Genomic DNA, 16,471 nt, shown 5'->3' on the forward strand with positions numbered 1-16,471 from the left:
AACCAATTACCTTATGAGGGTCTGATTAGGGTTAATTACCACAATGCCAGCTCTACCTATGTACTAAATGGATCAAGAATTGTGATTGAAATTGACATGTAACCAATTACCTTATGACCCAACATGACCATTTGAAATTCATAGAGCCCAAGCCTAACCTGACCTAACGCATTTAATTATAATTGGGTTGTTCTCGCCCATTAACCTTTATCGTTTTCATAAGGTATTGCCCATCCATAAATACCGACCAGTGCATCGTATTATTTTTGTGCATAGTTTTCTTAAGAGAGATCGTCCAATTTGTACGGTTGGGATGTTAGATAAAGGTGACGAATTGAAACTTGCACTCAAGGTGAATGCATAGGTTTCTTAAGGGAGGATCGTCCACTTTGGACAGTTGAGATGTTAGATGAAGTTGACACACATTGACACTTGCACGCAAGGTGAACATTTTTGTGTAGATTCCTCCACACATTCAAATCAATTTCATTTCAACAAATATTGAATTTTTCATTATTTGTATTGTAAAAAATGAAATATGGACATTGAGATTAATCATTTTCTTGAAAAAAGAGTAAATGGATATTTTTCTCTAAGCATTTTTAAGATGATGTGAGATGCCTACACTCTTGACCATTGACCTTTTAACATTTTTATAAAAATTAACTAAAAAATAAACAACCCATATAATAGCCATTTACGAGAAATTTGCAACTGTGGACCCCACCTTTTATCCAGCGGTTTTTATGAAACAATACAAACTTTGCGAACGTAGACCTGCACGCACGGAGACCAAATTTCAGGATGAAAATACCCCTCCTTTTTCCATACTTTTTTCACTGCATTGCTTTCACTCCCCTTAACGAAAAGACATGTGCTTCCAGCCCTACACTCTCTTGGAACAAAGAACTAAAGTACGAAGGGTTTTCTTCTCATTTTTTTGACCAAAATCTCTGTGAATCATATAGATATCCATCTAGATATCATCATTGTACATTTGTCATTTTTCATATTGGCTAAGGTTACGTGAAATCCCATGAACTGGTTGCATCTCCTTGAAAAGGTTCAAAATATTCCCTCACTCCAAAGCACCTCTCTTCAACCTGCATTTGACCGGTATTGCAGCAGTTGGAGGTACAGATCTTGAAAAAAAAAACGCTACACTCGTACAATTGCATTGCATGCGAAGTTCGATCAATTCTATGTGTTAGGCTTAGTCACTTTCATACGTTAGGCTTAGTTAATTTTATGCGTTGATCGATCAAATCCATGTCAAACTCGCTCAATTCAATTTGAAGCTCATTCAATTCTATGTTAGGGCTCACTTGATCTCATGTTAGGCTCGCTGAATTTCATGTTTACCCTGCTCAATTTCATGCTAGGATCGCTCAATTTAATGTTTGCCCAGCTCAATTTTATGGTAGATAAGGTCAATTTAATGTTTGCCTCGATAAATTTCATGTTAGAATCGCTCAATTTAATGTTTGCCTAGCTCAATATTATCCTATGCTCGCTTAATTTACAGTTCACCCATTCAATATCCATGCAATGCTCACTCTATTTGATGTTTGCCCCGCTCAATATCATGTTATGCTCGCTGGAAGAAATATTTGCCCAGCTCAATATCACGTTATGCTCGCTCGAAATATCGTTTGCGCACATCAATTTCATGATATGCTAGCTCAATTTATCATTTGCCCAGCTCAATATCATGCTATGCTCTCTCGATTTAATGTTTGTTTGCATAGCTGAATTTATAGTTTGCCCCGCTCAATTTTCAGTTTGCACCATTTAATTTCATGCTTGCCCCACTGATGTTTCAGATTTTCCGGCTGAATTTTCTAGTTTGCCCCGCTCAATTTCATGTTTGCCCCACTCAATTTTCATGTTTACCCCGCTGAATTTCATGTTTGCCCCGCTCAATTTCATGTTTCCCCATTCAATTTCAGGTTTCTCCCGCTCAATTTCTAGTTTGCCCCGCTCAATTTTTAGTTTGCCCTGCAGAATTTCATGTGTGCCCCGCTCAAACTGATAATGCTTCCCTCGCTCAATGGCATGATAGATAGCGTCACAAGATTAAACTAGCACCACTTGAAAGCATTCGTTAACGACGAAGGCATAATTCGTATAAGATCTGGTTGTTTATTTAAAATATAAACGCGTAGCTTACGGTTTATTTCCTTAAGCTCTTTATCATGCTCATCTATAATAGAAACTCAGTTGTCGGTCCTTCATTATTTAATCAAGTTTTGTCTTATGGAAAGGTTCCATTGATTTACAATTCACTAATAATGTGTCATTGTATTGGTTTTCAAATAATGGCTGCAAGAATCATGTGCTCTTTTGGCGGGGAGTTAGAATTTGAAAACAAGCGATACTCGTACATGGGTGGAAATTCAAAACAAATTACGCTACGTCTCGAGACTACGTACAAGGAGTTTCGATCTAGAATTTACAAAATTATTAAGAGCAAACCAGAAGATTGTAATATTAGGATGAAAGTATTGAATTCTTGCACTAACAAATCAATGCCTCCAATTGAAATCGAAGACGACGATAACGTCAGAGAGTTCCTGTGTTACCAGTTTGAGCATTCGGATAAATTCATCCTGTTAGTCATCGAGACAATACAACACATTAATACTACAACATATGTGGACAGTGTAGTTGAGGAGTATGGCGTGGAATGCAAATACAATCCTTCTCCATTATAAGTGGTAGTAAGCAATGATCAATTGCCTGACCCGCCGCAAACATCAAACGTCGTGACTAGCCAAGTCAGTGGTGCACTTGACATTAATGGTAATTATGAGTACATGGCACCGGCTTTAGCATCAACAGCAGATCTGCCATCATCATCCACCATCCCATCTGGGCGTGTAAGCGACATTCTGCTTCGATACCTTCCCGGAACATCCAACCTCAACACTCGTCAAGTTCTCACGCCGTTTAATGATGCTGCATTTACCAATGTAAAAATGCTGACATATACTGATTCATTATGTGAACCGATCAATATAGCCGTTGGGCAAACGTTTAAGGACAAGAGTTGGTGCCAGTATGTTTGGAGCCAATTTGCAATTCGCAATAATTTCCAGTATAGAGTAGTATACTCAAATTCTAGGAGATTTACCATGGGGTGCTTCGAAGATGCATGCAAATGGAGGGTTCATGCATCTCGGGTGAATGATACGGGGATATTCAAAATACTGACTTATACGTCAAAACACACGTATGGCATGGCATGGATGAAGAGCGATCACCGGCAAGCCAGCAATAAGTTAGCGTGTGATCTGGTTATTAGTTGTATTGAACAACGCCTAGGGTTGAGGCCACGTGATATTATCTTCACCATGCAAGAGAAATATAATATTCGTATCAGTTATACCAAGGCATGGAGAGCTAGGGAGCTTGCAATTAATCACATGATGGGGTCTTACAAAGAATCCTATAATCAACTCCCTATGTATTTGCATGAGTTGAGGACGGCCAACCCAGGGACAATTATTGTCGTACTTGTTAACCAACAGACTTACAGGTTCAAGAGACGTTTTATAGCTCTCGGACAATGCATTTGAAGTTTTCAAAAATCATTGTGGAGGGTATTGGCCATTGACGGGACACACTTAAAGGGCAAATAAAAGGGTGTTCTATTCATCGCAACGGCCTTAGATGGAGACAATCATATATTTCCAGTTGTGTTTGCCATCGGAGAATCAGAGAACAGCAATAGTTAGAATTGGTTCCTTACCTACCTTAACGATGTGTTAGGATCTGTGGAGGGTCTTGTAATTATATCCGACCGACATAAAGGTCTAATGAAAAAGGTTCCCCAAGTCTTCCCGCGTGCAATCCATGGGTATTGCCCGTACCACATCTACAGAAATTGGTGGACACTTTTAAGGACAAGTTGTTGGAGATGTATTACTGGAGGGTTATGAAGACTTGCAGGAGGGCCGAATTGGAAAAATTAATGCATGATATCGAAATGGCCAATCCCCTAGTACATGCATGGCTGACAGAAATCGGGTATGAGAGATGAGCATCTTCGCACTTTTAAGGAAGAAGATTCAACTTGGTCACGACAAACATATCTAAGTGCATTAATGCCCTTTTCAAAGAAGCACGCGAATACACCATTACAAAATTGATAAAGGCTGTAATATTCAAGATACAGGAATTGTTTTATAAGAGAAGAGTCTCTGCGGCATCATTTGTGGGTCCATTGACACCATGGGCAGAGAAACAGTTAAAGGATCTCGTGCAGAAGGCGCGAGATGTTCGCTGTCACGCTATTTCTCGAGATGAGTAGTATGTTGTTGGAGATTATAATGATACAGTGAAGCTCAGTGAGTTTTCATGTACATGTCGTGAGTTTGGCATGAAGGGGTACCCTTGTATGCATGTTCTGTCAACATGTATAAACTACAATCTTCCTCACTACTCATATTGCGCCCCATTCTACACGGTGCATAATTACCTGGCCACGTATAGCGAATCAGTGTATCCAGTACACGACAATTGCGAGTAAAAAATTTCAGTGGGGATGAAGGAGTATTGTGCGCAGATTAAACCCCCAAGACAGAGGAGGTCAGCTGGAAGACCCAAAAAGCTTAGAATTTCATCTCATGGAGAGGAATCAAAAACAGTAAAGTGTGGGCGATGCAAACGAACAAGGCATAATCACCGGTCGTGCAAGTTTCCCATACCCGATGTATAGCATATCGTGTAATTTTTGTAATTTATGTTCTTTGTATGATACATAGTTTGTAGTTATGTCACATGTTCAATTTATAAGTAATTTCTAACGACCTGCGTACCAAAGTACTTGTAGAAATGGCAGCCCACTCGATAAAGCAATAGAAGTTGTCCAACGAGTAGCAAATAAAGCAGGTATCTACCAAAAGAGAGGAATGAGGTGAAAAAGCATATAAAAGAATGAACTATTATAAACAGCTCTCGTTTAACAAATTCAACAAAAGCACTATCTTTGATGTATTATAAAAATAATATGAGCTTAGCACAATAGCCCAAAATGATGTGTTGTTGTTGTGGGTCCCATCATGTTCTGATTTTTTGTTTCTTATTCAAAATTCAAAGATTTTTCAAGGTGAATTTCATGTTTGCCCCGCTGAATTTCATGTTTGTCCCGCTCATTTCCATGTTTGCCCCGCTGAATTCCTAGTTTCCCCCATTGAATTTCATGTTTGCCCCGCTGAATTTCATATTTGCCCCATTGAATTTCTAGTTTGTCCCGCTCATTTCCATGTTTGCTTCGCTGAATTCCTAGTTTCCCCCGCTGAATATCATGCTTGCCCCGCTGAATTTCATGTTTGCCCCACTGAATTTCTAGTTTCCCCCGATGAATTTCATGCTTGCCCCACTTTGTAATCTTGGTGGATGATGAAATGAACTTTCTACTTTGTCCCACTGTATTTTCAGTTTGTCCCATTATACTCATTGAAAAGAAAAATACACATGGAATTCAATGCTTGGCAATTGCGTAGATACTAGAATGAGCAAAAGCAAAAACATGCCTGATAGACATGAACTTCACATACATAGAAGAGAAACCCCTTGGATTCAGGGATGTTTGAGATGATACCTACTTGACATGCTTGGAACCAACCAACATGTACAATGACAAATCCCCATCTGCTCAATTCCTAGTTTGCCCTGCTACATTTCTAGTTTGGCTCGCTCATTTTCATGTTTCCCCTACTGAATTCCCAGTTTTCCCCGCTCATTTTCATGTTTCCCCCACTGAATTCCTAGTTTGACCCACTTAATTTCATGTTTCCCCGGCTTAATTTCATGTTCGCCCCGCTGAATTCCTATTTTGCCCCGCTCAATTTAATGTTTGCCCCGCTCAATTTCATGTTTGACCCGCTGAATTTCATGTTTGGCCCGCTCATTTTCATGTTTGCCTCACTCATTTTCATGCTTGGGATGAGGCATGACAAAATCATCTCTAATTGTGAAGGCCCCATGATCAATCTAAGATACATGATGAAGGGGATTAAGAGTGATAAAATGAGAACATCCATACACTACTGCATATGGTGATAAAACCAAAGTGAAAATAATTTCATTTATAATCTGAGTTAGTACATTGTTCCCATACATACCTAACCAAGTGAAAAACATAAATAACCCAACTAATAACTATTACACTATTAAGTGGAAATGATCCACTTCTTACTACACAGTAAACACAAAGCACATAAATACTAACATGGCTGAACATAAGTGAAGGAGTCCATATATATGCATCACAACTCCCTACTATGATACCGAGTCCGGCGAGAGAGGGGGCACTCCCTCCTTCTATACACAAAACAAAACTGCCTTTATTGTTCGATGCATACTTTTCATCTTACGCTTCAGATATTCTTGGTCCTTCTTAAGCTCAGATCCACTAGATTCGATCGCCCCTAAACGCTCATCTAAACCCAAACGTGCATCGAGTACCTCACCTATATCATCACCCTCTTCTTCTTCTTCAGCCTCATCCTCTTCGCTGCCTTCTTCCTCTTCTTCTTCATCTTCAGCTACCTCATCTCCAACTTCTTCCAACCACCTTACTTCTTGTCTAAGGCCACATTGCATGCAATTTAAGGTGTCTTCGGTTATCACTCTTTCTGGATGTGATCGAGGGGTCGATGGATGCCCTAAACCCATTATCTCAAGCTGGATTGTAAATTAAGCGGCCAAATAGGAGGGAGAGATTCTCTTCTTGTCCTTACGGCCTTCACTATATGGTAAAGGATAATGGAGGGTAGGCACACATTCTCCCCATGCCCTATCTGGTACATTATCTCTGTATGGTAGACAAAAACCTCTGTGTTGTTTCCCCATCTCGGATATAAATTATGTGTGAAGATGTAATGCAACAGTCTGTAAATTGAAATCATTTCTTTGTTTTTGAAACTACTCTCTCCTCCACTTCACGAGGTGGCCACACAAACTCCTGCTCAGCTCACTCCTGTGCTGCGATGTGTTCAAGTTCTTTGTGTCTACGGGGATATAGACTGTTCCTAATGGCAGCCCAAGTATGTTCACGATGTGTTCTACGCCGATGGGACGCACCGCGTCTCCATATGAAATATCAAATCCGAGTGGGTTGAGTCTTGCATTAACAATTCGAGAGTAGAAAAACCGTACATCATGCTCATTGGCTTGAAAATTATCTTCAAAAATAGGTCCTCAACTGTGATGCAAGAGTTGATCTAGCACGTCATTTTCGACAAACAGTCGGTCCCCCACCGTGACTTCAAAAACTACTTCTCGATCGCGATATCAACCCACATCGAATGTCCGTGCATTTTGATCGTGGGCCCTCTTCGACCTCCTCTCACGAGGTGGTTGTGAAGAACTCGTTGCACCAACATTATCCATCCTCACATTTCTTTGAATAGGTGGTGATGATGGACTCGCATCATCCGCAACAGGCCGCCTCGTGCTTCTTAAGATCCGGGGAGATGATGGACCCGCTTGAACCACCCTCTTCTTCCCCATTACCGAGATAGTCATGGGGATGGAAAATATCAAGGAAAAGAACGTAATAATACCCATGAGGATGATGGGTTTGGAAGATGGGAATATGGTTATGTGAGCAAGGTTTAGAATATGAAGAGAAATGTATTTGAAAGATGAAAAGATGGTTGTGGAAGATAAAGAGAGAGGATTTGGAACTTGAGGAGATGGTAGAAGGATTAGAAATAGAGAGTATTTTATGAAGGAAGATGAAGAAAGGGGAAGGGAGATGAAGAAATGGTTAGGAAAATGAGGGTTTAAAAGATGGAAATGATGGTTGTAAAAGATGTAGATAGAGGGTTTGGAAGTTGAGAGATTAGAAAAAGAGAGGGTTTTTGTGAAGGAATATGAAGAAAGGGGAAGGGAGATGAAGAAGGGTCTGGAAAATGAGGGTTTGGGCGTGTGGGGGAGATTATATAAGCTCTTCATGTGGGGCCCACAATGAGACCCACCAATTTTTTAAAAAAAAAAAAGGGGGTCGAGCGGCACTACCAACCGGACCACCAGACGGTGGAGGTAGTACCGTCGATCCGGCGACACTACTGCCCAGACTCTTTCGAGTTCGGGGCGGCGATGCCGCCGCCATCTGGTGGTCCGGGCGGTAGTGCCGCCCGACCTTTTCTTTTTTTTTTTAATTTAGTGGGGCCCCATACTCTAAAATACAATTTTGGTGGGCCCCACAATTAATGTAGATTGTTTTTGTTGGCCTCACACTCATGAAATTCTACAATTGGTGATGCAAAGGTCAAGAAAAATCCCAAAACCATCTGGGATTCATTTCAAGAGGAGGATCTCAATCTTGCATCCCAGCTTGTGGCAAGGTTTAATGGTTCAGGGGACATTCAAGAGGTACTCATGTTACTCGATTGCATAGTGATTTATGTCAAATTAATTGTTGACACTAATGTCTTAAAGTATGCATAGTGATTTATGTCAAATGACATGTTTTTATCATTTTTCAGTTGTTTGCATCTTGAGAACTTGTAGCAGTTGCCGAGCATTATGTTTCAGTTTATCATAATGTACCAGTGAGCCATAAGTGCTCCTTCTGGTGCAATTTATGTTGTTCATAGGACCCTTTTAAATACAGTGCAAATGGGAATGTAAAGTTCCCTCTGAGGTTATCTTTGTACTCAAACACTGTGGTTATAGCCATACTTGAGAATACCCCTTTCATTGCACTCAACTGGTGTTGATTTGGACTTCCAAAAGGGAGATTCCTACCATTTTATACTTTTGGAAACATTTTAAACTCGAAAAGGAAGCATGGAGGAATTTCGGAAAGTATTAAACCTAGAGGGTCACTAAAATACCCTTCTTGCCTCCTTTGCATGAGTTCCACACATTAATGTTTTTCATATCTCAGTTACAGTATTTTACTTCATGCTCTGATTTTATTGAGCTTCAGCTGATCTTATTTATTTAGTTATTCCAAGTGTGAAATTGAGCGGGGCAAACATGAAAATGAGCGGAGGCAAACTAGAAATTAAGCGGGGCAAACATGAAAATAAGCGGGGCAAATTAGATATTAAGGGGACAAGCATAAAATGGAGCGGGGCAAACTAGAAATTGAGCAGGGCAAGCATGAAAATGAGCGGGGCAAACTAGAAATTGAGCGGGGCAAGCATGAAATTAAGCGGGGCAAACTAGGAATTGAGCGGGGCAAGCATGAAAATGAGCGGGGCAAACTAGGAATTGAGTGGGGCAAACATGAAAATGAGCGGGGCAAACTAGAAATTGAGTGGGGCAAGCATGAAAATGAGCAAGGCAAACTAGGAATTGAGCGGGACAAACATGAAAATGAGCGGGGCAAACTAGAAATTAAGCGGGGCAAGCATGAAAATGAGCGGGGCAAACTAGGAATTGAGCGAGGCAAGCATGAAAATGAGCAGGGTAAACTAGAAATTAAGTGGGGCACGCATGAAAATGAGCACGGCAAACTAGGAATTTAGCGAAGCAAACATGAAAATGAGCGGGGCAAACTAGATATTGAGCAGGGCAAGCATGAAAATGAGCAGGACAAACTAGAAAATGAGTGGGGCAAGCATGAAAATGAGTGAGGCAAGCATGCAATTGAGCGGGTCAAACTAGGAATTGAGCGGGGCAAACATGAAAATGAGCGGTATAATGATTTCAGGACCAGCAAGATAAACTATATTAGGTTATCTTGCTGGCTAGCATAATGATTTCAGAACCAGCAAGATAACTCAATATAGTTTTAATCAGCCCTTTTGCAGTTAACTCATCCCTCGAATCAACCCCCCCAAGGCTATCATGATTAGAGAAGGAACTCGGACTAAAATGCACATACTTGAAAATTTTCTGCACTCCAAGATTACTGTAAACCGCGTACAATGTATATAACATGAAATGGTACATGAGTGGGACAACAATGTACAATGTATATTCAACTATGAATTTAATACTCCATATAATACATTTTTCCAAAATTCCTCACATGCGCTGGACAAATATCACCTACAGACTAGAGACAAGCAATCATATGTTATTGACTTCCTCCAATCGACAGTGAATTTTTACATGTCTATTTCCTCCAAGGTGAGACCGCTACACAAAATGTCAATGAATTCCATTACGAATATGCCATAGTCATAATCATTATCCTACTTTGGCGCAGATTCATCGACTTTGATGGTCCACTTCTTCCCTTCAAGCGTAGTGCTATCTCCAGTGGCATGGAAGAGAATGGGGATTGCATCAGTCATCTTCTTCATCTTCTGCTTGTACTTCAGCATTAGATTTGTGCATAAGTTATCCACAATAATGATTTCTTTTACTCTAGGATAGATGACCAGTAAAAACCAATGTGAATTTTCATGATTTATGGGCACATAGACCTATCCATGATTTACAAAATAATATATTAGTCAAAATATGATGGAACACATAAAAGTAAGAGATGATGTTCTGTGACGAGTGCATTACCCGTTCATAACACCAAATTAATCATTTTGGCATATGGTTTATATCCTTGCTTGGCAATTGCGTAGGCCATGTTCAGCTGGCCTATTAGCGAGGCCCGTTCTGATGCCGATTTGGAGGCCCGGTATGCGATTAAAATCGGCAAACACCCCTCAAGGCTTTGCTATTACAAACATGATCAAAGTTCAATACATGTAAGAAAAATAAATTTTTAAACAGTTTAAGGATTGCCGAAATAAACAGTTACCATAAAATACGTAGGACAAAACTTGTAATCCTGAGGATATGCTATTGAAAGGTCGTTATGCCTTTTCTCAAGGAACTCGATGTATGTGTCGATAGCCTAATCAATAGGATAGTACGATTTAGTCATAGATTAATATAACAATTAATTATATGTCAATCAATGCATATAGAGAATAAATTAGTTATGCTTACCTCGCTATCAACCTATATATCCTTCATTCATATCGCACTAAACCATTTCCCCATTGCCATGTCCTTATTTACTTCATACCAATCCTCTGCCTCTTTCACCTCATGCGCGAATAGTATCCTGAAAGGATCCATCTGTAGAGGAAATGGTATTGGAGAAGTAGCAAAAGCTGTTACTTGCTCGGGTTCGGAAACCGCCCCAGGGGTTGTATCGAATGCAGAGAGGGACAAGTACGGAGAAATCTTGTAATATGACGGCTTCGATATCCTTTTAGTTCTCCTTTCATAAACAGGATGAGAAGTGGATGTACATTACTATACGATTGCACATCCAGACCCCCATGTCCAAGTTCTTTATCTTCAATATCATTTACATCCCCTCTCTTCCTCAACTCCTCACCCTCCTCCTCCATCACAAAACGTCTCGTCTATGTATGACTACCTTCCTTCTCCTTATTAAACTCCTCCCTCTCAATCGCTAATCTTTCCTTGTCCTCAAAAAATAAATCCTTCTCCCTCTTCAATTGGTCTTTCTCTTTTAGTAACGTCTCCCTCTCATCAAACATTGCTTCTTTCTTTCTCATCTCTTCCCTCTCTTTTCTCAATTCGTCCCTCTCCTTCTTCAATTCCTCTCTCTCCTTCCTCAACTCTTCCCTCTCAATCCGAAATTCCTCCGTAAAAACAACATTCTTCATAATACCCTCCCTCGGTTCATCTCCCTCCACGCCTTTCTCGTTGTTATCATCTGACTCATCATCCTCCTCATGATCAATCTCATTACCCTCCTCATCATCTTCTTGGGTCACAGTGAGCTACAAAATGTATAGATGGATATGTAAGAGTAAGGATAACTTTACAATGGTAAAAAAAATTATAGTTCATTTTTCATGACATCTCACTTGGAAACTGTCACACACCGAGCGAATGGTATCCGTTTCCCATTCTTGTAGTGTTGGTTCTAATTTCATTACTATTGATGCCCGCAAAAGAACAAAGAGTAATATTAAATAAAAAAGCGTATACGTCAAGTTAAGCAAAGTAAATGCTGGAGATATATATAAACTTATAACTTTACTCTCGAAAATAGCATGTATTCTGTTGTACTTACAACTCTTCCAGCCTCGATATTGAATGAAGCGTGGAATTTGATGAGGAACATAAGAAACAACACACTCTTATAGGGCCGATAATATCTCTACTGCCCATACCTGTTAGAATGAAATTGCACCATGTTAAAAATCTAAAATTAATTATAGAGGGAAAACATATAGAAAATAAAAGCTGTTCTTACTTGTAAAGGAAGGACGCAACCACATACAGTGTACCGAGGGGAACTTGATGCGGCAACGGCAGATTCGATTTCTTGCGACATTGTGTAGTATCCTAAACTACCCTAGGGATACCTATAGAAATCATCTAGCGAGTCTACCAGGTGAATATAATCTATGTTGTACATGGTTTTCGGTTCGGTTTTCCTCAAAAAGTACTCCACAACTAGAAGTATGGCAACCTTCACGAAGTCCTCGTGCTTATTGGTGTCAACTAATCTCTCAAACATGTCCATTAGGTACTTCTTTAATACTGGATATTCTTTGAAGTATTTGTCTCTTAATGTACTCGTAGTGCAATAATTCTTTGGTACAGTAGGATCTCCAGTCTTCAGACCGGTAATGAGGGCGAAGTCCATCTCGATAAACTGCAATCGCCTCTCCTTGATCTCAAATAATAGATCACCTTTGTATCTTACAAAAAGAAGGTGAAATAGAGCCCCTATAAATCTAAAGGATGCAACATACAATAGAAACGAGAAAGGAGATCGCCTAAACAAATTTAGCTGAGTATCATGCTTCTCCACTCCACCCTTCACCTTGTCAAACCACCATATCAATGTACACCTAAATGTTGGGTTGGAGATTATGGCAAAATATTCGGCGCCTGCAGAGATTAATTAAAAAATATATCAAACATAAAATTCACAAGATAAATGTAGTGGACAAAATCAGACATAATTGAAAACAATGTAGCATTTCATTAATTTGAACAAGCTTCATATGAAATAGAGATAGAAATTGAGCGGGGAAATACCGAAAATTGTGCAAGACAAGCTATCAACATAAGCGAGACAAACTATAATTTGATCGGGAAAAACATGAAATTGAGCTGGTCAAACTGGACATTGAGCAAGGCAATCTAGATATTCAATGGGGCAAACTACCAAAAATTCAATGTGTAATCTCAGCATTTAACGTGTATTCCTGATTAATCTCATTTTTCAATTATTCAACCATAGCATTTTACCAAGTTCAACATTAGCCAGATTAGTGAACATTTATATGTTTCGATGCAATAAGAAGATGTTATTGTTGGTTGGTTAATAAATCACATTTTCTTCATGAAATGGGTTGGATTCGTATTATTTTGGATACAGCAAAATAATTCTATTAGATGTAATGTACTTATTCGAACTAATAAGTACCTTGTGTCAGAATTGAGAAAGTCTATCCCTCGAATCTTTAGTATTCTTTTATTTATCACCTGTGTCTACTATTTAGGCAGAATATCGTCACCTATTGTCACTAAGAATCTGAAACAAACCTCAAAAACGGAAGAAAGGGGGTAAAGTGCAAAAGAAACAGACGTAAAAATAGAAACAACTTCCGAAACGATGGGGACTAAACAGGAACAAGAGGCATCCACAAAAGAAGACCCTTCCCTTTGTTCGGAAGAAAATATAGATCCAGATAAACTATATGGGAATTAAGGGTTTCAAGAAAATTAGAAGTTGGAAATACTTAAAGAGGATAGAGACCTCTTCTGGATTGAAAAACCTCTTCTGACTCTTCTTTTCAACTATAAACAATGGAATTGTCCATTGCGATATATAAAAAACAATCACTTTAAGAAAACATTGAGCAAGGCAAACAAGAAAATTGATCGAGGGAAACATGAAATTTAACAGGGGAAACATGCAATTCAGTGGGAAAAACATGAAATTCAGCGGGAAAACATGAAATTGAGCAGGGCAAACTTGAATTTTAGCGGGGGAAGCATGAAATTGAGCGGGACGAGCTAGAAATTCAGCGGGGCAAACTAGAAATTCAACAGGGCAAACTTAAAAATCAGCGAGGCAAACATGAAATTGACTGGGGCAAACATTAAATTGAGTGGGGCAAACTAGAAAATCAGCGAGGCAAACTAGGAAATCAGTGAGGCAGACATGAAATTGAGTGGGGGAAACATGAAATTCAGCGGGGCAAACTTAACAGATAATTTTATGGCTTGAGCCCAAAAATCTAAACATATGCAATGTTCAAATGGACCACACCACATGAAAATTTTGAATTGAACTTCTCATGTTGATCATTTCTTAGGGGCCACAGAAGTTTTGGATCAAGCTTATAATTGTGTTTTCTATTAATCCATGTCTATTTGATCTTATGAATAGGTTTGATAACAAACAAACATCACTGTTGGGCCCACTATGGTTTCAACGATGGAAATCATTATGCCCACTATTTCCCGTGGTATGATCCACTTGATCTTTTGATATGCTCCAATTTGGGGCTAATCCGCTAAAATTAGTTGGAAGAACGGATGGACGGCATGGATATACTACATACATTTAATGTGGGCCCATCTGAGTTTACTTAGTACAATGGAAGTGTACTGACTAACTCAGTACGCAATCCGATTATGCTTGCTACACCCCACAATGATGTTTTATTTGTAATACATCATGTTCATCGGATTATGTAATATCCCTCCGTTTTCATCGGATTATGTATACACCAAAACCCCATATGTGGGAGGGAACCTAGACATTGAATGGGGCAAACATGAAATTGAATGGGGCAAACATGAAATTCAACGGGGGAAACATTAAATTCAGCGAGGAAAACATGAAATTGATCTGGGCAAACTTGATTTTCAGCGAGGGAAACATGAAATTCAACAGGGCAAATCATGAAATTCAACAGGGGAAACATGAAATTCAGCAGAAAAAAACTACAAATTCAGTGAGGAAAACAGAAAATTCAGCGGAAAAAACTGAAAAATGAGCGGGGCAAACATGAAATTCAGTGGGGCAAACATGAATTTAGCAGGGCAAACTATGAATTCAGCGAGGCAAACTAGAAAATCAGTGGGGCAAACATGAAATTGAGCGGGGGAAACATGAAATCAGTGAGGCAAACTAGAAAATTAGCGGGGAAAACTAGAAAATCAGTCAGGCAAACTAGAAAATCATTACGCCCACTGTTTCCCATGGTATGATCCACTTGATATTTTGATATGCTTCAATTTGGGGCTCAACCCCTTAAATTAGATGGAAAAATGGATGGACAGCGTGGATATGCTACAGGAAATGAATTGGCTACTCCCCCTGCTACCAGCCAATGGCTGGTGTTCGGTGCTCTCTGGGCCCCATCATGATGTATGTGTTTCATCCATGCCGTCGATCTATTTTTATAGATCATTTTATGATATTATACAAAAAATGAGGTATATCCTGATCTCAATTGGACCACATTACAGGAAACAGTGTTTAATGAACATCGACCATTAAAAACTTTTTGGGGGCCATAAAAGCATTGGATTAAGATGATCTTTGTTTTTAGCCTTCATCTGGGTCTTTATGACCTAATAAACAGATTAGATTTCAGATAAACAGTACATTGGGCCTCAAGAGGATTTAAATGATGGATATCCAATCACTATTGTTTTCCTGCAGTGTAGTACATCTAAGATTTATATCCCTCTTATTTTTTGGATAAAGCCCTAAAATGATCTTTAAAAATGGATGAATGAAATGGATGAAACACATACATCATGGTGGGGCCCACAAAGCACCGACCACCAGCCACGGGGATGGTGTCAGGGGGAGTAGCCAATCCGTTTCCTATACTACATGCATTCAATGTGGGCCCAACCGAGTTTAAAATATACCTGTGGTGCATGCTTTCTTCACTGGACCGACCATTTTCAGAAAAAGACAAAATGCTAATAAGGGGGGCCCACAAAATGGGTTTTTTTGGTCTTTTTCCTGGAAACGGAGTGAGGAAAGGGGGGGAAAGCAACGGCAGTGAAAGTAGCAATGAAAAGGGAGAGGAAAAGCCATAGCAGTGAAAAGGAGGGGTATTTTCATCCTGAAATTCGGTCTCCGCACGTGCAAGTCTAAGTTCGCAAAGTAAGTTTGTATTGTTTCATAAAAACCGTTGGCTAAAAGGTGGGGTCCACAGTCGCAAATTTCTTGCCATTTACTTTCTAACATTTTCATTATTTTCCACATTGATTAGTTTCCAAAGCTTTCTCATGTCCAAATTTAGGATTCATCCTTCCCAAACACACCTAAATGCAGACCACTGTCAATTTTCTTTTTAATCATCCACATTTTCACATATGGGACAAAGTTTAAAACTTAAAAAAAAAAAAAAAAAAAAAAAAACAACTACGCAATTATGTTCAACCAAGTTAGGTTGACCTGAAAGCTAGACCCGACTTGACTCGATAGTTAATTATTATAAATTGACAATATTAGTGTGAGTACTAGATATTTAAA

The 16,471-nt window shown here is 39.4% G+C and overlaps 1 protein-coding gene across 1 annotated transcript; it reads right to left on the bottom strand.

The window, feature by feature from the left end:
- Nucleotides 1-6,327: 6,327 nt before the first annotated feature.
- LOC131246912 (uncharacterized) lies at nucleotides 6,328-7,518 on the bottom strand. Its single transcript, XM_058247378.1, has 2 exons — nucleotides 7,349-7,518; nucleotides 6,328-6,592 (listed from the first exon to the last, which is right to left on the bottom strand). Exons 1-2 carry the CDS (start codon nucleotides 7,516-7,518, stop codon nucleotides 6,328-6,330), a joined length of 435 nt encoding a protein of 144 aa, XP_058103361.1.
- Nucleotides 7,519-16,471: the final 8,953 nt, after the last annotated feature.

Source organism: Magnolia sinica, chromosome 5, assembly GCF_029962835.1.
Source record: "Magnolia sinica isolate HGM2019 chromosome 5, MsV1, whole genome shotgun sequence".
NCBI lineage: Eukaryota > Viridiplantae > Streptophyta > Magnoliopsida > Magnoliales > Magnoliaceae > Magnolia > Magnolia sinica.

What these genes read in the sequence shown, in the direction of transcription:
- LOC131246912 (XM_058247378.1), bottom strand. Translation starts at nt 7,518, where the DNA reads ATGGGGAAGAAGAGGGTGGTTCAAGCGGGTCCATCATCTCCCCGGATC. An exon ending in CAACCACCTCGTGAGAGGAG is followed by an intron (nt 6,593 to 7,348) that starts GTCGAAGAGGGC and finishes ATGTGGCCTTAG; the next exon opens with ACAAGAAGTAAGGTGGTTGG.